At 42.5% G+C, this 19,578-nt stretch overlaps 2 protein-coding genes across 2 annotated transcripts; both read left to right on the top strand.

The window, feature by feature from the left end:
• Window positions 1-270: 270 nt before the first annotated feature.
• On the top strand, window positions 271-6,454 carry LOC129346455 (olfactory receptor 13H1-like; the record flags this gene model as incomplete). Its single annotated transcript, XM_055003807.1, has 4 exons — window positions 271-304; window positions 2,432-2,482; window positions 3,175-4,105; window positions 6,442-6,454. Coding segments are annotated over exons 1-4 (1,029 nt in total), but the record flags the coding sequence as incomplete, so codon positions are not given.
• Window positions 6,455-13,708: 7,254 nt separating this feature from the next.
• Window positions 13,709-14,644, top strand: LOC129346454 (olfactory receptor 13H1-like). Its single transcript, XM_055003806.1, has one exon. The coding sequence runs from the start codon at window positions 13,709-13,711 to the stop codon at window positions 14,642-14,644; it is 936 nt and encodes a 311-aa protein (XP_054859781.1).
• The last annotated feature ends 4,934 nt before the right edge of the window (window positions 14,645-19,578 follow it).

The raw sequence follows: 19,578 nt of genomic DNA, 5'->3' as shown, positions 1-19,578 counted from the left end.
TTGGCTCAGAATTGTGGTGTGGGGTCAGAGGGGCTCCAACTCTCCAACTCACACCATTTTCCCCAGCTGAAATAGCACCAGGGGAAGTGATTTCCCTATTTTTAATCTGGGGTACCCGAAACTGACTTCTTCTTTTTTTTAATTCTTTATTTTTGACAATTTTCATATTTTTAAATACATCTAACACAACAAAACTAAACAAGCAAACACACTAACAAGTAACTTCAAAGGTAAGTATAACAGTCCACAATAGGCATATGCTGAAGAACCATGGCATATGAGAGTGTTACGCGTAACGGTACAGGTATCAATGTATATCAATATACACCATCATAAAAAGAAAAATAAGAAGAAATTTAAAAACTAAAAGGATCAATTGGGTAAGGGGTAGAAGGTGATGTTTCATGAGCGGTCATATAATCAACTACTGGTAACCAATTCTCCCAAAAGTCTTGCTGCAGGTTAACAGAATCCATTAGCTTCAATTGATAGGAATTTTTTTCCATAAAGAAGGCGTCCCAGATCTTATTGTGCCAAGTTATTAAAGAAGGTGGCCATGGGCTTTTCCAGGACGATGCTATAGATAGTTTTGCTGTGGATAACAGCGTTGCTACTAGGTCTCTAGTGTCTATTGGCAAGTCAAAGTCGGACCACAGGTTTAATAAAATCAATTCTGGCTTAGGTGGGATTAAGTGGCCTGTGATGTGTTTAATGCAGTCAATTACGTCAAACCAGAATTTTTGGATTACTTTGCATGACCACCAGCAATGATAAAATGAGCCTATTTCCCCACAGAGCTTCCAACACTTAGGGGAGATAGATCTGGTGCTATAGCTAAGTTTTTGTGGGGTGATGTACCATCTGGTCAGGAGCTTAATGGACTGAGTCCGAATGCTAATTGATCTGGTTTTAATAGTTGAGGAGTTCCAAATTTTAGTCCATTGGGTGTCAGAAAATGTTATGCCACAGTCTTTCCCCCACGCTAATTGGTATGGAAAGGGCTTTGTTTTGGAAGTTGAAAGTAGCATTTTATATATTTTTGCAGCTTTGTTTTTCTTTCAAGAGAAAGTTTTCAAAATCTGTTGTTTTTCGATTTAAAGTCCCTTTTAAAGAAAATTGAGTAAACAGATGACTTATTTGAAAATACTGGAACCATGGGATTTTGTCACATAATTTGGTTTCAATTTTTTGTTTTGAGAAAAGAATTCCATGTTTTGAAATGTCAATCAGTCTAATCAGCCCTCCCTTTTTCCAGCCGGTAAATGATTCATGATGAATTGCTGGTGTAAACCAGGTTTGGCCTATGAAGCAAGAGAGAGGGGATATGGGAGGTGCTAGTTTAAGTCTGTGCCTGTCCCATGCATCCAAAGCAGCATAAAAGAAGATGTTATTTTTGATGTTGGAGGGACGTCCCGATGATTTATTCCAAACAACTTCCTGTAAAGTTTTAGGAAAGGTATAATAGCTTTCTATTATTTTCCAGTCTGCATTGTAATTTTGGTTAAGCATAAGGGATAAATATGTAAGGTGCGTTGCATCATAGTATGATTTGACATCAGGTACACCTAGTCCCCCTAGGGTTGTATGGCTGCGCATAACAAAATGACCAATCCTGGGCCTTTTTCCTTCCCAAATGAACTGAGGGCCAAGCTACACATGACGAATGACACTTGAACGGCAAGTGGATTGAGTGGAGGGCAAGTGAACAGGGAGAAATACACTTGCTGTTCAAGTGTCATTCGTCGTGTGTAGCTTGGCCCTGATTCAGTAACTTTTGCCAGGCTTCCAAAGTTTTATGCTTAATTAATAATAATAATAATAATAATATGTTTATTGCTTTTCCGGCCGAAGCCATAAGCTTAATTGGTATGGGCAAAGCTCTAAAATAAAACAAAATCTTTGGGAGAATTATAGATTTCATAAGATTGATTTTCTCTAGCCAAGTTAGGTTGACATTTTTCCAACTGGTCAGCAAAGAAGAGATGTTAGAATATAACTCTTCATAGTTGAATTTCCATATATCCTTTAATTTAAGTGGAACTTTTATCCCTAAATAACTCCAATATTTTTCAACCCATTTAAATTTATGAGTATGTTTGAAATGCAGTATGTCTTCCCGATGTAAATTTAGGGCCAAGCTACACATGACGAATGACACTTGAACGGCAAGTGGATTGAGTGGAGAGCAAGTGAACAGGGAGAAATACACTTGCCGTTCAAGTGTCATTCGTCATGTGTAGCTTGGCCCTAAGAGGGTAAAGTTCTGATTTGGAGTGGTTAACAGATAGGCCGGAAACATAGCTAAATTCCTCTAGGGTTGTTTCGATAGCTGGAAGAGATTCTTTAGGATTAGTTATGTACAGTACTAGGTCATCAGCAAAAAGGCTGATTTTGTATTCTTGATTATGTAATGTAATTTCCCTTATTTCAGGGTTTGCCCTCAGAGCCAAAGCCAAGGGTTCCATGGCAATGGTGAACAAAAGTGAGGAGAGGGGACAACCTTGCCGGGTTCCTCTAGATATATAAATATTGGGTGAATGTGCATTGTTAGCTCTAACTGTGGCCAATGGAACTGACTTCTTTTAAAATGTAATATCTACTTTGACCCTGAGTCAACATTTATTAAGGCTGTTTAAATCAACACAGTCATCTATTCTGTTGCCTTTAGCCCTTGAAACAAAATTACCTTGATCTATTTGGAGCACATTGTAATTTGCTTACTCGCACTTGCTATAAAGTGCAGTGTATTTTTCTCCAGCGACACAAGATATGCACAGAAATTTTGTACCAACTGAACCTTTAGATCAATGGGGAATATTGTGTTGCAAAATAACAAGTATTTGAAATGAATTATCCAGTTTCGTCTGGTTACAGAGCATTCTTGCATGATAATTCCTAATATCAGCATGACTTTTCTAGAGATGCAATTTTAACGGATAAAATCACATTCATTAGGTAAAGCTTTATCTGTAAGTTTTGCATTGGAACAATTGAAAATGTATAGCAGCTGTATTTCCATGCATGTTCTCTCCACACTGGGTACAACTTGGTGACAAAAAAGAATCTTTTTTCACCTGATTTTCGGTCTTAATATTTACCAAAAGGTTGAATAAGCACATTTTAGGATGAAATTTCAAGGATATGATACCATGATTCACAATTCTGCTTTTACAGGAGATATGGAATATTGGGATAACGCAACCACAGTGACCGAGTTTGTGCTCGTGGGCCTCTCCAAACAGCCCCAAGTGCGTGCTGCCTTGTTTGTCCTCTTCTTGGTCATGTATGCAGTCGCCATTGCTGGGAATGGTCTCATTGTGGTGCTAATTGTGGTGGATTCTCACCTCCACACCCCCATGTATTTCTTCCTCAGCAACCTCTCCTTCATCGACATCTCTTATGTCACCACCACTGTCCCACAGATGCTGGTGCACTGCTTCAAAGAGAAGCCCATTATACCTCTGGGCAACTGTTTTGCACAAATGAACATTGCTCTTTTTTTGGGAGTGGCAGAGTGCCTCTTACTGGCCGTCATGGCTTATGACCGCTTTGTGGCAATATGCAGCCCTCTACACTACAGTTTAATCATGAGCCGAAGGGTGTGCCTCATGTTGGCAGTCGGCCTGTGCATCATCTCTTTCCTCCTGACCATCGTACCCTATCTAAGCATGCCAGCAGCACGCTTGTGTGGCCGCAATGTGGTGAATCATTTTACATGTGAGCTCCAGGCAGTGCTGAAATTGGCCTGCTCTGACACTCACACCAGTGGGCTTAGCATGCTGATCACAAGTGTGTTCACTCTTCTGTTCCCCTTTGCCTTCATCCTGGTGACGTATGGGCGCATTGGTCTAGCTGTCCTGCGCATCCGCTCAGCCCAGGGCCGGGGGAAAGCTTTGTCAACCTGTGGCTCTCATTTGACTGTGGTGGGCATTTTTTATGGCACTGCCTTGGCTGCATACCTGAAGCCTCAGGCCAAGACTTTCACAGATACAGACAAAATAGTGGCTGTTTTTTATGCAGTCATCGCTCCAATGCTCAACCCCCTGATCTACAGCCTGAGAAACAAGGATGTGCAGGGAGCCTTATGGAGGCTGATAGGAGGAAAGTAGAGAAATAAATTGCGTACTTCCTGACTCAGCGTCCATATTGTTATCCTTTCTGCAAGACTGCGTATAGCTCTGGTTCTCTGATTCTCTGCTCCCTCACTCATAAGAGAAAGATCCAGGGTTCTGGAAACAGGAACCTTGCTTCTTCCGTGAGGAAGTGGGAGCTAGGGAGCACCAGGGCAGCAGCATACTCCTGTCTCTTCTTGGACTTCCTCTCTGTTTTCATGTTTAATCTTCCCCTTCCCCCATTTGGTTGACTCTTTTGTGTGCACTTTGGCTGACAATTTTACTGTGCTGTAGTAGTCATTTTGTTTCTATAAAGGAGTAAAATATGCATTTCTTTCTTTAATTGTTTGGAGTTCAGTAGTCTACATTTCAACTTCCTGGTACAGCTGTCAGCATGGTGAATGAAAACATCTGTTTTAGACTGAAATGTGAAAATTTAACAGTCATACCTGAAATTAGATTAAAGTTTCAGTTATATTCTCTTGATGTTAAAACATTTCTGTGCAATTAAAGCAAAGGTGTTGTTACCTGAAGTGGTCTCCTTGCATAAATATGATTTATGGGGGGGGGGAGGTGGAATTAGCTGGCAAGGAAGACGGCTATACGAGAGGAGGTAACTGGAATCTATCACCTTTGTATCCCAGGTCCCAATCCCAATAAGCCAAGCCAGTCTGGTGCTTCAAATCAATTAATAACTTTTATTTAAGAACAGAACTTCATACACATATACAGGAGTTACTGGGGGGGGGGGAATAATCACGCACACACACACACACACATACACAGAGTCCTAGGAAATATAGCTAGAAGCGTGGGAATAGAGCAAGAGAGAGTGATTATATCTACCTATCCGGGAGAGGGGGTCCAGTCCATGTGAGAGAGAGAAGCTTCAAACATCCTGTGTCATCAGCCCAGAGAGAGAGAGATGTGGAACAGCACTTGTGGATCCAGGAAAGCGAGCAGGCATGTACAAAGATAGACTTGGGCGGTGGGGTGACCCTAAGGGAGAAGCCAGGAAGCTTGCACAATTTGAATGGGGCTGGGGCCTACATTTATAGGTCAAATGTGTCTTGAGGTGGAGGAGAGTACTCTAGCAGTTAGGACAAAGACTCCAGTGGTTAGTTCCTGGGTTGAACAAAAGGCTTGAGTACTTTGATTGATAGCTGCCGGGGTGTATGAATGCAAATGTAAAACCAGTTCTAGCGCTGCACAAAAGGACAGTTTTCCTGATGAAGTACACTGAAGCTAGGTTAAGTGTTTTTAGGAAGGGGATACAATGTGCCAGGAATGACTATACATGCTTATGAATGCCCTTTGATTAACTCCTCAATCATGGATAGGAAATCTCATCACGGGAAGAGGGACAGGAATGTGTTAAGTGGGGGCGACTCAGCAAGACCTTTATTGCTCTGGGCCTTCCAGAGCATGGGTGGACAGCGAGGCCAGTCACATCACAATACCTCTGCATCCCAGTGCGGCATTCCTTACATGCCTAGTTCTCCAGGGCAGGATCTGGCAATGACAGGGGCTCTCTGGTTGGCAGTGCTGCAGCCATTTTAAACTCCAGAGGCTTCTACACTTTTAATATCCTGAGCAGTCATATGAAAACTGCTATTAAAATGGTGAAGGCCGGGGTGACTGCTCACAGTGTATTGAATGCCGTATGCTGTAAGTGAGGTCCAGTTTATTGTCCATCAAATTAAAAGGTCAAATCAAACTTCTGAGGCTCTGTGTCAGTGTTTATTACAGCCATTGAATAGGAATTTAATGTCAGAACATGAACTTTCTGTAAGTGGAATTTTTAAATTAAATTTTAAAACTGGAAGCTCTTGAAATGATTTTCCATGTTTTGGGGAGGGGCGGTATGCCGTGTGTTCACCACCCAATCGGTAGCCTGTAGGGATGTGCGTTTCAGCATTCAGAATGCTGAAAGAATGCCGAAACAAAAGTGTTTCGGCTTCTTTCGGGGAATGCCGAAACGTTTCGGGGAATGCCGAAACGTTTCGGGTAGCCGAAAGAAAAAAGCCGAAACGTTTCGGGATTCTTTCGGCTTTCTTTCGGCTTTTCAATGGGAAAATGCCTCCGTCTTCCCGGACGTCTGGGGGAGGCATTTTCCCACTGAATAAGCCCAAAATTGGTGGGGACCTTCCTCTAACCCTTCTCTAACAACCACCCAAGTTTCAGACAGATTGGACTTTGGGGGGCATGTTATGGCCCTCCAAAGCAGGTCCCCCCATCCTCCCATAAGAAAGCGAAGGAGCAGCATATTGTTAGCATGCTGCTACTCATCTTCTTCATTATTTCCTATGGGGAAAAAATGAAGAAGCAGGCTTCCTTTGCCAGGGGTGGCATTTTGCATGCAAAATGCCCCCAAGCCCTCAGGGGCCCTTCTCCCACCCTTCCCCCCACCCCCCACCCAGGCTCAGACTGCTCCCACTTGGGGGGGCCATTTCATGGCCTCCCCAAGTAGGTGCTCTAATCTCTACCACTGACAGCTGGGGAAGGCTTGATTTGCCAGGGGTGGCATTTTGCATGCAAAATGCCCCCCAGCCCTCTGGGGCCCTTCTCCCACCCTTCCTCCCACCCCCCACCAAGGCTCAGACTGCTCCCACTTGGGGGGGGCATTTCATGGCCTCCCCAAGTAGGTCCTCTCAGCCCCTAAAGTCCACCCCTTACAGCCCCACACAAACCCAATTCCCCCCCAGCTGCCACACACAGACCCAAATCCCCACATTAGCCCCTCACAGACCCAAATCCACCCCCACCTGCCCCACACCCATAACCCCAGGAACAGGCTGGCAAAGGCCAGCCCTCTCCCTTTGTTCCCTATGCTGGGAACTTCTAAACTCTCTTTCCCTGGGCAATTCTGCACAGCCCAGGGGTGCCACAACTCACTTGCATGCAAAATGCCACCCCTGGCAAAGGAAGCCTGCCTCTTCATTTTTTCCCCATAGGAAATAATGAAGAAAGATGAGCAGCAGCATGCTAACAATATGCTGCTCCTTCGCTTTCTTATGGGAGGATGGGGGACCTGCTTTGGGGGGCCATAACATGGCCCCCCAAAGTTCAATCTGTCTGAAACTTGGGTGGTTGTTAGAGAAGGGTTAGAGGAAGGTCCCCACCAATTTTGGGCTTATTCGGTGGGAAAATGCCTCCTCCAGGCGTCCTGGAAGACGGAGGCATTTTCCCATAGAAAAAAGCCGAAAGAATGCCGAAATAATGCCGAAAGAATCCCGAAAGCCGAAAGCCGAAAGAGATTCTTGTTTCGGCTTTCGGCTTTAACGATAGAGAATCTTCTTTCGGCTTTCTACTTTCGGCTATAGCCGAAAATTTTTGGCTTGCACACCCCTAGTAGCCTGCTAGTATTCTCTTCTAGGAATGTGTTTGGGCAGGTAAACGGATAGCCTTATGACATTAGCAACGTGACTTTTTCTCTCAAAATGAGCTTCAACATTTCACTAACAGTGCAGGGGTGAGCAGAAGGTATGCTACACTCCAGCAAAACAGCAAAGAATCCAGTAGCACCTTTAAGACTAACCAACTTTATTGTAGCATAAGCTTTTGTCAAGGCATCTGATGAAGAGAACTGTGTTTCTTGAAAGCTTATGCTACAATACAGTTGGTTAGTCTTAAAGGTGCTACTGGAGTCTTTACTATTTTACAGAGAAAAGGAAATCCGTCTTTATCTGACAAGTAATTAAACTGTGAAATTCACTGTCAAGGGAGATAGTAATGGTCATGAGAAAGCTAAAAGGGGGTTAAAGAGGATTTATGTAGGCAAGGTCCATCCATGGATGCCACCATAGTGACAGAAGGTAAAGGAGGAAGTCAAGAGGAGGAATGGTTAAAAACAAGACCAATTCTCTAGGGAGAAAATACCCTCTGTAGTGATTTTTACAACTAATGGACTGATTTTCATACAGTGATAATCTGCACTTCTCCCACCACCATCTGGTCATCCAGCAATGCTACCACGGTTGGGCTAACTGTTATAGGTACAATGGAAATTTAAATTCTTCTTCACTCCTGCTCCCAGTATTTCATTGAAGTGTGCCCCCCACCATTCTATCTTTGCAGCTGCCTCCGACAGAGAGAGAGAGAGAGAGAGAGAGAGAGAGAGAGAGGAGCGTCTTCCCAAAGGGCAGCCAGAATAGGCAGGCATCTTCGAAGGGGTGGGTGGAGCAGGGAAGGCAAACCCACTCCCCAAATGAGAAGAGGGAAAGGAAAGGAACACAACACTAGTAAGGATTATTGCTGATAGCAAGGGGCATTTTGATTCCTCTTCCTCCTCCAGACCTCCTGTTCTTCCTCTCCTGTTCCTGGAGGTCCCCTGTCCACAACAAACAACATTCAAAGAGACGTTTGGAGAATCTACAGAATGGGGGAAGCAAGAAAGTCAAACCCCGCTGACAGAAAGCTTTGCCATCAGTGGCAATTACCAATGGTGCCAAGTCATTACAGTTTGCGCTTCTCTCGATGTTTCTTGTAAGTTTTCTTCTGGGAGGAATTTCCAAATTTTGAATTTCTCTTCAACTTATATTTCATTGGAAATTTGAATTCTGAGAGGGAAAAGAAGGTAATATCTTGATATGATAATAGGGAAAAAAAGCTGGAGTTTGGTCAAGAGACCAGGGACTGAGGGCCAAGCTACACATGACGAATGACACTTGAACAGCAAGTGTATTTCACCCTGTTCACTTGCCCTCCACTCAATCCACTTGCCATTCAAGTGTCATTCGTCATGTGTAGCTTGGCCCTGAGTGAATTCCTTCACCACCACCATTTTTTAAATAATGAATACCAAAATGTCCCCATTGACTAGCAGTTTAAGTCTGAAGTGCGTGCAATCTCACATTGCTGCTTGATGTTTCTTGTATCTTTTCCTTTGGGGGGTGGGGAATCTCTAAGTTTAGAATTTCTCTTGAACCAATATCGCATTGGGAATTTGAATTCTGGGCGGGAAAGGAAATTAATGTCCTGATATGACAATAGGAAAAAGCTGGGGTTTGCCCCAGAGATTAGGGCTGAGTGAATTCCTTCACCGCCTTTCTAAAAATGATGTATACAGAAATGTCCCCTTTGACTACCTAGTTAAATCTGAAATGAGTATTCTAATAATGCAATCTCACATTGTGGCTTTTAGCTTCAGCTCTAGGCTTCTTGGTTAATTGTCTGCATGTGATGTGGTCCCTCTGGGCTCCCAAAGATGGCTGTGATCTTCAGAATGAAATGATACCCTTTAAAACACTCATGGATAGAATATAGCTCCTTTGGCGAACCCGTCCTGGACTTGGCTTGAAACTCTCAGCTGCAACTAAAATGAAGATGAAGATTAAGTAAGAACAATGAATCATCTTTATAATAATTTAAATAAGGCCCACTCATATGATATTTGCCAAATATATTTCATAGGTTTTGCGTTCATTCACATTCATATTAGATGGATCCTAAAAAGACATTAACATCACATCTGCTAATGATTCCAAAACTGATTGTACCATTGGCCAACAAGAGTCCCTTCTAGATAAATCTGTGAAGTTATATGTGAAACTTTAATGATTCCTAAGTTCACTTTGAGGCATTTAAACTTTCAATTCTTATCAAAGAAAGAACTTGCAATTCATGTCTCACCTCTTGAAATATATTGATGTTTTTACCTGCTGGGGTTTAAGGAGAAAGTTTCACAAGAACATGGATCAAGGAAGCCGAGTCTTGAAAGGGTATCAAAAAAGTGGTGGAGACGGATTTGATTACCTGGGGGGTGGGGGAGGGATGTAAGAGCAAGGGGAGCCTTAAGTTTGCACATGGGCCTTCACTGATGTTGGATTGGCCACTGGAAGGAACAGGATGTAGGATTTTTTGGACAACTGGTTTGAAGCAGCAGGGCTTTTCTGATGTTCCACCTGGAGATGGGCCATACCTGTGGCTCTTCTTCCCATTGAGAAAGGAATGGAGCTCAGTGGCAGAGCATGGTCTTTGCAGATGGTTCCTAGCATTAACATTTAAAATGATCTGGGAGTACATTATGTGAATGACTTTTGTCATCCTGCTTGCCTGAGTAGACAACACAGACCTTGACGGACTTTCACACAGCTTCTTATGTTCTTAATTTGTGGGTGTAGCAACAAATAAGTACTTCACAGGTTTTGTCTATTTGCAGGAGACACTGATTCCCAGGAATTGGGTCGCTACTGAATTTCTAGTGTGGTTTTTATTCTGGCATCAAATGAATGTAAAATTCTTGTGAAACTTGCATATTCTCTTTGTGGATGTATTTTTTGCTCAAGGAGATAACTTTTTGTATTTACTTAAATGAAACAGGCTCTGTAATGTCACAAACAGCTGGGCGGCTTTGCCATCCAAAAACCAAAATGCTACTTCAGTTGTAGCTACATCACAGCTTTGGAACTGGGTCATGAGAAACACATCCACTGTTTATGGACTGTTTTATGGGGGCCAGAAAAATGGCGCATAACAATGTGCAAGATTTCAGGTTCTCCAGAAACCTTCTTCAGGTTGGATGTTGCAAAGGGGCGGGGAGTTGGGACATGGTGTAAAAATTCTGGTGTAATCTGTGTAGAGTTTAGCTGAAGAATGAATGCTGGTATTCAGTGACACCAAGCTTTTGATGAGCAAGAGGCTATAACACACTTGCATTGGCAGAATCAAGAAATAGCCCTTATAGGTCTGTTTCTAGGAAAAACTAAAATCTCTTTTCAATGGAAAGAACAAAGCTGGGATAACAATTGATCTTCATTGGATCAGCTTTGCAGATCAATTTAAGATGTTACATGAGGTAGTTGTGCTCCGTGACTGGTGTCCAAAGTTTCAGTTATCTGTCATAGCAAGTATCCACTGATAGATCCCATCCATATACTGACCCTGCTTAGCTTCCAATATCTGACAAGATCAGGCTATACCATGTCACCTGCCCTCCACCTATCATTCAATAATACCTCTGTTAAAAATAGTCCCCTTTCCCTGCTTTCTGAATAGCTGGAAATCCTGTCAGAGAAGTTGGTGTCATTTTCATCCTTTACTGTGTTAGAATACTGGGCCAGCTGTAGTTCTACAACTGAGGTGACTTGACTTGATTTGATTCCCCCCCCAGCTATTTACACAAGTTGGTGCTCATATTGCACAAAATCTTCTTTGACCTGGCTCTTTGCTTCAAATGGACACAGGGATCAAGTTGTGGAGAAACTCCATCATAGACAAGAGAACGATTCTGTCAAAGTCTTAACAACCGATGAGGTTGGTGCTTTTTTAATTACTCAAACAGCAATGTAAAAACATAAAAAAACCAGGGAGAAAGACTCAAAACACACAAATGCTCTGAAGTATAGTCGAAGGCTTTCACGTCCGTAGAACGACGGTTGTTGCAGATTTTCCAGGCTGTATAGCCGTGGTCTTGGCATTGTAGTTCCTGACAATCACAGCTTGTAGTTCCGGCCAGTCACAGCTGCTGGCGAAATGTCAGGAACTACAATGCCAAGATCACGGCTATACAGCCCTGAAAATCCACAACAACCATTGCTCTGAAGTATCTTAGGATGGGAAATCGTACCCAAACTGGAAACCTTGGGCTGTCTGATCCAACTGCTTCAGAAACAGACTTTCTCAGTGCAGCTAGTGAAACCCTAAATCTTCATGCTGTCTCATCTAACGGCCTTGATCAAGAGTGTCTCTCAGTACATTTTTTGAGGTACAGGCAAAGCCAAACCAAGAGCTACTAAGTTAGCAGCTAAGTGCTGGAGCCAAGGTGGGATTGCACAAACACGGGTGAATCCAAGCACCCTTGGGTGCCCACTCAAGTTGACTTATAATACTTAATTATCAATAACTAGTCAGAATTAAATAAAATAATTATAAAGCCTTAATTCAATGTAATTAATGTGTTCACGTCTTTCTTTGGGGGTGGAAGACTAAGGGCCAAGCTACACATGACGAATGACACTTGAACAGCAAGTGTATTTCTCCCTGTTCACTTGCCCTCCACTCAATCCACTTGCCGTTCAAGTGTCATTTGTCATGTGTAGCTTGGCCCTAATTAGTTCACAATACGGTCAGGAAAAACAAATGCATGAAAATGTACACAATAGCTAACATAATATGTTCTTTTTTCACCTTGAAAATAAGGGCCAAGCTACACATGACGAATGACACTTGAATGGCAAGTGTATTTCTCCCTGTTCACTTGCCCTCCACTCAGTCCACTTGCCATTCAAGTGTCATTCATCATGTGTAGCTTGGCCCTCAGAGAGACAGTATTTATTAGCTCGGATAGGTATTTTCAAAAAAATAAAATGCTCCAATTCAGAATTAATCACTCATTGTGAATGAACTCTGGGGCAGAATATTTCTGAAGCGTCTAACTGTATAATCCTAAACAGACTTCTTCCAGTATAAGTCCAGAGATTTGAATGGTCTTAGGGCCAAGCTACACATGACGAATGACACTTGAACAGCAAGTGTATTTCTCCCTGTTCACTTGCCCTCCACTCAATCCACTTGCCGTTCAAGTGTCATTCGTCATGTGTAGCTTGGCCCTCAGACTGGAGGGTACCGCACTGAAAACAATCATTAAGCCTAAGGGCCAAACTGGATGTGACCTTTTTTAACAGGTGGGTATGGGTTCCCCAGACCCAATTCACTCTCCAGGCACCAATGCAGCGGCTTTGAGGAATGGCTCTTTACAAATGAGCCCAATTTGGCTCAGAATTGTGGTGTGGGGTCAGAGGGGCTCCAACTCTCCAACTCACACCATTTTCCCCAGATGAAGTAGCACCAGGGGAAGTGATTTCCCTATTTTTAATCTGGGGTACCAGGAACTGACTTCTTTTAAAATGTAATTTCTAGTTTGACCCAGAGCCAACATTTATTAAGGTGTTTAAGTCAACACATACAACAAATATTCAGTTGCCTTTAGCCTTTGAAACAAAATTACCTTGATCTGTTTGGAGCACATTGTAATTTGCTTACCCTCACTTGCTACAAAGTGCAGTGTATTTTTCTCCAGCAACAAAACACAACAGTGCACAGAAATTTTGTACCAACTGAACTTTTAGATCAATGGGGAATATCATGATGCAAAATAACAAGTATTTGAAATGAATTATCCAGTTTCATCTGGTTATAGCTCATTCTTGCACTACAATCCCTAATATCAGCATGCCTTTTCTAGCAATGCAAATTTAATGGATAAAAACAGATACGTTACGTAAAGCTTTATATTTAAGTTCTGCTTTGGAACAATTGGTGTGGTTGAGATTGAAAATGTATAGCAGCTGTATTTGCGTGTATATTCTCTCCACACTGGGGTACAACTTGGTGACAAAAAAGGATATTTTTTTACCTGATTGTCCATCTCAATATTTAACAATAAGCACATTTTAGGATGAAATTTCAGGCACATAGTACTAAGATTCTCAATTCTCTTACAGGAAATATGGAATATTGGGATAACGCAACCACAGTGACCGAGTTTGTGCTGATTATCCATATAAATGTTTAACAAACTGGTGAATAATCATGACTGTAGGATGAAATTTCATAGCAATTATACTATGATTCTCTATTTCTCTTGTACAGGAAATATGGAAGACTGGGATAACACAACCACAGTGACCGAGTTTGTGCTCGTGGGCCTCTCCAGACAGCCCCGTGTGCGTACTGCCTTGTTTGTCCTCTTCTTGTTCATCTACGCAGTCACCATAGCTGGGAATGGTCTCATCGTGGTGCTAATTGCAGTGGATTCTCACCTCCACACACCCATGTATTTCTTCCTCAGCAACCTCTCCTTCATCGACGTCTGCTATGTCACTAACTCTGTCCCACAGATGCTGGCGCACTGCTTCAAAGACAAGCCCATTATACCTCTGGGCAACTGTTTGGCACAGATGAACATTGCTGTTTTTTTGGGTGTGTCTGAGTGCCTCTTGCTAGCTGTCATGGCTTATGACCGTTTTGTGGCAATATGCAGCCCTCTACACTACAGTTTAATCATGAATCGAAGGGTGTGCCTCATGCTGGCAGTCGGCCTGTGGATCATCTCTTTCCTTTTGACCATCATACCCTATCTAAGCATGCCAGCACGCTTCTGTGGGCGCAGTGTGTTGAATCATTTTTCATGTGAGGTCCAGGCAGTGCTGAAATTGGTCTGCTCTGACACTCACGCCAGTGGGCTTAGCATGCTGATCACAAGTGTGTTCACACTTCTGTTCCCCTTTGCCTTCATTCTCGTGACATATGTGCGCATTGGTCTGGCTGTCCTACGCATTCGCTCAGCCCAAGGCCGGGGGAAAGCTTTATCAACCTGTGGCTCTCATTTGACTGTGGTCGGCATTTTTTATGGCACTGCCTTGGCCGCATACCTGAAACCTCAGGCCAAGACTTTCACAGATACGGACAAAATAGTGGCTGTTTTTTATGGGGTTGTCACGCCCATGCTCAACCCCCTGATCTACAGCCTGAGAAACAAGGATGTGAAGGGAGCCTTATGGAGGCTGGTGGGGAGGAACGTTGAGAAATAAAGTGTTTCAATTGCCAATATCCATTGCTCAATGTTGTTGTTGATGCTTAATATTGTTGATGTTATAACACCACTGTGCTTTTCATAATAACACAAGCCTACAGCAATGCCCCAAGCAGATCAAAATCTAAATTTTGACACTGGATGAGTGAAAGTGAATGACGACTAAAGAACAGGAAGAAATTCACGTATACCGAGTGATAAATGAAATGAAAAGCAACGATTTTTTCAGTTGAGGACAACGACTGAGAAATTACATCACAAGCTTCATCGAAGAAATAGATATTAGAAATGTAGAAATAGAGAATAGATAGGGCCATGTACTCTTGCATTCTGATAAGTTTCATATTGAATGCTTGATGATAATACTTATGCTCTGCTTTAGATCTCTTGATTTCTGTTTCATTCCACATTGCTACAGTGCAAATCCTATGGCTTTGGTTGTTGGACATCTCATTCGGTTGATCGTACTGACTCACTCTGTGTGTTCCTCCTTGAGTCCTAGGGAGAATGGTGAAATGTAAATAACATAAATAAAATAAAGATAAAGATAAATCAAGATTGGATCAAATCAAGAGTTACTCTTCTGAGGCTTGCACTGTTAGTTTTCTTCAGTGTGTGTGTTTGTTTATATTCCCCATCCTCCGTAATCTTGTGTGAGCCTGTGTGCCTCCCGTAGCAGCCATTTTGTAGCGGCACCTTCAATTGCTCCTCAAAGTCCAAAGTTTCTCCACAGTCTCTAAATTATGGGTATTCCAGATTTAATACATTTTGTTGCCTAAGGATCTCTATGAGAGTATATATTGGTATCAAAACTTCCAAATATTGTTATCAAAGCCGTCCACTTAAATAAACAAAGCAATGCTCCTCGAATATACATCCACATTAGGATACACTGTTTAATGTGCTTCTAAGGGTACACATTGGCTGACACTGTTATTTTGCTGTGCTGTAGTGTTTCTGTTTCTACAGAGGAGTTGAGTAAAACATGCATTTATTTCTTTAATTGTTTGGAGTTCGATAGACTACATTTCAATTTCCTGGTGCAGCTTTCAGCATGGTGAATGAAAACATCTATTTTAGACTGAAATGTGAAAAATTAAACGGTCATACTAGAAATCAGATTAACTTTTCAGTGATATCCTCTTGATGTTAAAACATTTCTATGCAATTAAAGCAAAGGTGTACTGAATACCATATGCTGTAAGTGAGGTCCAGTTTATTGTCCATCAAATTAAAAGGTCAAATCAAACTCCTGAGGCTCTGTATCAGTGCTTTTTACAGCCATTCAATAAGAATTTAATATGTCAGAACATGAACTTTCTGTAAGTGGATTTCTAAAAAAAAAAAAATTAAAACTGGAAGCTCTTGACATTATTTCCCATGTTTGGGGGAGGGGCGGTATGCCATGTGTTCACCACCCAATCGGTAGCCTGCTAGTATTCTCTTCCAGGAATGTATTTGGGTGGGTAAACCGATACCCTTATGACATTAACAACCTGACCTTTCCTCATAATGAGCTTAGAAATTTCACTGTGATAAGGGCACACTTACAGGGCAGAGGTGAGCAGAACGTATGCTACCATCCAGCAAAATAGCAAAGAGTCCAGTAGCACCTTTAAAACTAGTCAAGTTTATTGTAGCATAAGCTTTCGAGAGCCACAGCTCTCTTCATCAGATGTATGGATCAGCAGCAGGTCGTTGGCCAATTTCCAGCACACCATCTTCTGGTTAATGGGCTTCTTTGCAAAGGATGCTGGACCAGATAGACATTGAGCGGGACCACAAGTGACGCCTGACACAGGTTGGACACTTGCCAGCTTCCCTCAAGTTTTGATGGGAAATGTAGGCCGCTTGGCGGAATGTTGGGCAAGTGACAGTTGAAAAGTCCATTGGACAGCAGTCGGAGAGCCAAGCTGCAAGACTAGGATGCCTACATTTCCCATCAAAACTTGAGGGAAGCTGGCAAGTGTCCAACCTGTGTCAGGCGTCACTTGTGGTCCCGCTCATTGTTCACATCCTGCAAGATCCTTGTTCGATTCTTAATCAATAGGTATATTTTCTGGATCACTTGACACATGTTCGTTACAGTTCTGGTCAGCAGGGCTCCCTTGCTTTGTAAATTTAAGACAGATTCAGCACTCCCAGACATTCTACAGAAATCCTCACAGAACCAAAAAAAGGAAATGATTCTACAGACAAAAAGGAAATACGCCTTTAATCAACAAGTAATTAAACAGTGATGTTCCTTGCCAGGGGACATAGTGATAAAGGAGGTTAAGCCAATTGATGCAAGAGACATTGTTCATATCCTGCAATATCCTTTTTAGTTCCTTAATCAACAGGTACATGCTCTGGATCACCTGACACATATTAATAACAGTTATGGTAGGCCCCCTTGCTTTGTAAATTTCACAAAGATTCATCGTCACTCCCAATCATTTTACATAAATCATCACGCTACACCCGTTTGGTGTAGTGGTTAAGAGCGGTAGGACTCTAAACTGGAGAACTGGGTTTGATTTCCCCCCACTCCTTCACTTGAAGACAGCTGGGTCACAGCTCTCTCAGAGCTCTCTCAGCCCCACCCACCTCACAGGGGGATTGTTGTGGGGATAATAACAACATACTTTGGTTTTGTTTTGTTTTGTTTTTTAACAACATACTTTGTAACCTGCTCTCAGTAGGCATTAAGTTGTCCTGAAGGATGGTATATAAATCAAATGTTGTTGTTGTTGTTGTTGTTGCACTGAGCTTTTATGGAGCCGGAACCTCCAGAGCTCAAGGTAAAGGTAGACTTTGGGCCAAGCTACACATGACGAATGACACTTGAACGGCAAGTGGATTGAGTGGAGGGCAAGTGAACAGGGAGAAATACACTTGCCGTTCAAGTGTCATTCGTCACTTGTAGCTTGGCCCTATGTGCAAGGAATCAGGGGAACAGGGTATGTTTGCAGAGATTCCCACACCAGCACATTACATGACTATGGGCCAAGCTACACGTGACGAATGACACTTGCCTGGCAAGTGAACAGACCCAAGTGTATTCCTCCCTGTTCACTTGCCATTCACTTGATCAAGTGGAGAGCAAGTGAATGGCAAGTGAACAGGGAGGAATACACGCGAGTCTGTTCACTTGCCAGGCAAGTGTCATTCGTCACGTGTAGCTTGGCCCTATGGAGATCCACGGTAGAAAGCAGCTCAAGACGCAATTACCAAGAGAAGCCGGGAAGAGACACCAGCAAACCCTCCCCCACTTGCTATGGAAGCACAACAACACTGAAGACTCCACACAGCAATGTCGCAATGCAATGAATCTCCCCGCACACCTTGTCATTCAGATATTCCTCCCATCATGGCATGAAAATTAATCTGGTAAACTGAGGGCCAAGCTACAAGTGACGAATGACACTTGAATGGAAAGTGGATCGAGTGGAGGGCAAGTGAACAGGGAGAAATACCCTTGCCGTTCAAGTGTAATTCGTCACTTGTAACTTGGCCCTTAGATAATTAGATAGTTTACCGTATATTAAAACACATCCTATGCACACTATATCATAAATAGAGAACTCCATTCAGTTTAAAGGTTCGTATTTCATTCTGTTTGATTACCCATTCTGATTTGCAAAGGGTAACTTTTTCTTCCCGAGTGATACAAAGAAGGAAGCCTGCCATCAGTCTATACCGTGTTGTTTGTGTACTTCAAAGCACAAGCGTCTGTGCCCTGGTAGAACTTTAAAGGAGCTCAGGTGCATGTATAGAATGTCTGCCAATACCTTCTTTCAGGTTTCCCAGGATGAACAGGGTATCTTCTTAACACTTAAAAAACTCTCCTGTCTTCTAAATACCTACTGAAGCCACAGACCAGTGTAGTGCTTAATAATTACTGCAAGAGGAACAACACAATTATGGAGTATGTAAATCCCCCCTAAATGATAGACTTCTTGAAGGGTGGATCCAGTGAGGATTTCTGCTTATAGAAAGGGGGCATTTTGATTTCCACTCATGTTGTAGACCTCTACTTCCTCCCCTGATAATCCTAGAGGTCCCTGTCCACAAGGAATAACAAACTAAATAGAAAAAGGCCAAATATAGGGGGTATATACGACTAATAAATTGTATAGTAAGTAGTAATGATTGTTATAAATTTTTGATGGGAGGATAATGTGCATATATTTATATACTTGTATATATTTTCTCTATATTCAGTGAATTATTTTGCCCCTGAAGAAGCACAGTGTGAAAGTACAGCTGATTGTCCGTAGGGCAGGGACGTCTTGGGTCAGACGTCGACTGGAGGACTGGACATATTAACAGAGAGTAGCTTGCCTTTTGCAGAGCACTCTTTGCACTTTATCTCCCATACGTTTACAGCTTGTTTTACAGCTTTCTATACTCAGGAGTAGTTGGTCATTGATCTCAGTTATATAAATGTTTGTAAATCTTTTCAAGCAGAATTGATGGAGTGCAGGGCTCATTTCGAGGCGGAATGCGCTGGAACGGCGTTCTGGTAGATCTGAAAAGGGCTCACGGATTTTGGTCCTACCCACGTGATTCCTTTTCCTCCTGGCTGGGCTCCAAAGGAACGTAAGCTGCTTTGAATTCATTCTGCTCTGCTGCTTTATTTTCATGTGTGACTCGAGAGAGAGAGGCCATTTCCACACACGTTGAATAATGCACTTTCAATGCACTTTCGTAATCCTTTAGAAGTGGATTTTTTGTTCCACACATGGAAAATTAGTTTCAAATGTTCACTAAAGAGTATTGAAAGTGGATTATCCAACGTGTGTGGAAGCAGCCAGAGAGAGAGAGAATGAGTGAGTGAGTGAGTGAGTGAGTGCAAGCCGAGTGGGGCTGGTCTCCAAAGGAACGTAAGCTGCTTTGAATTCATTCTGCTCTGCTGCTTTATTTTCATGTGTGACTCGAGAGAGAGAG

The sequence above is a fragment of the Eublepharis macularius genome, chromosome 19 (genome assembly GCF_028583425.1).
Source record: "Eublepharis macularius isolate TG4126 chromosome 19, MPM_Emac_v1.0, whole genome shotgun sequence".
Taxonomy (NCBI): domain Eukaryota; kingdom Metazoa; phylum Chordata; class Lepidosauria; order Squamata; family Eublepharidae; genus Eublepharis; species Eublepharis macularius.
Note: the sequence above shows the minus strand (reverse complement) of the source record. Positions and strands in the feature narration are given on the sequence as shown.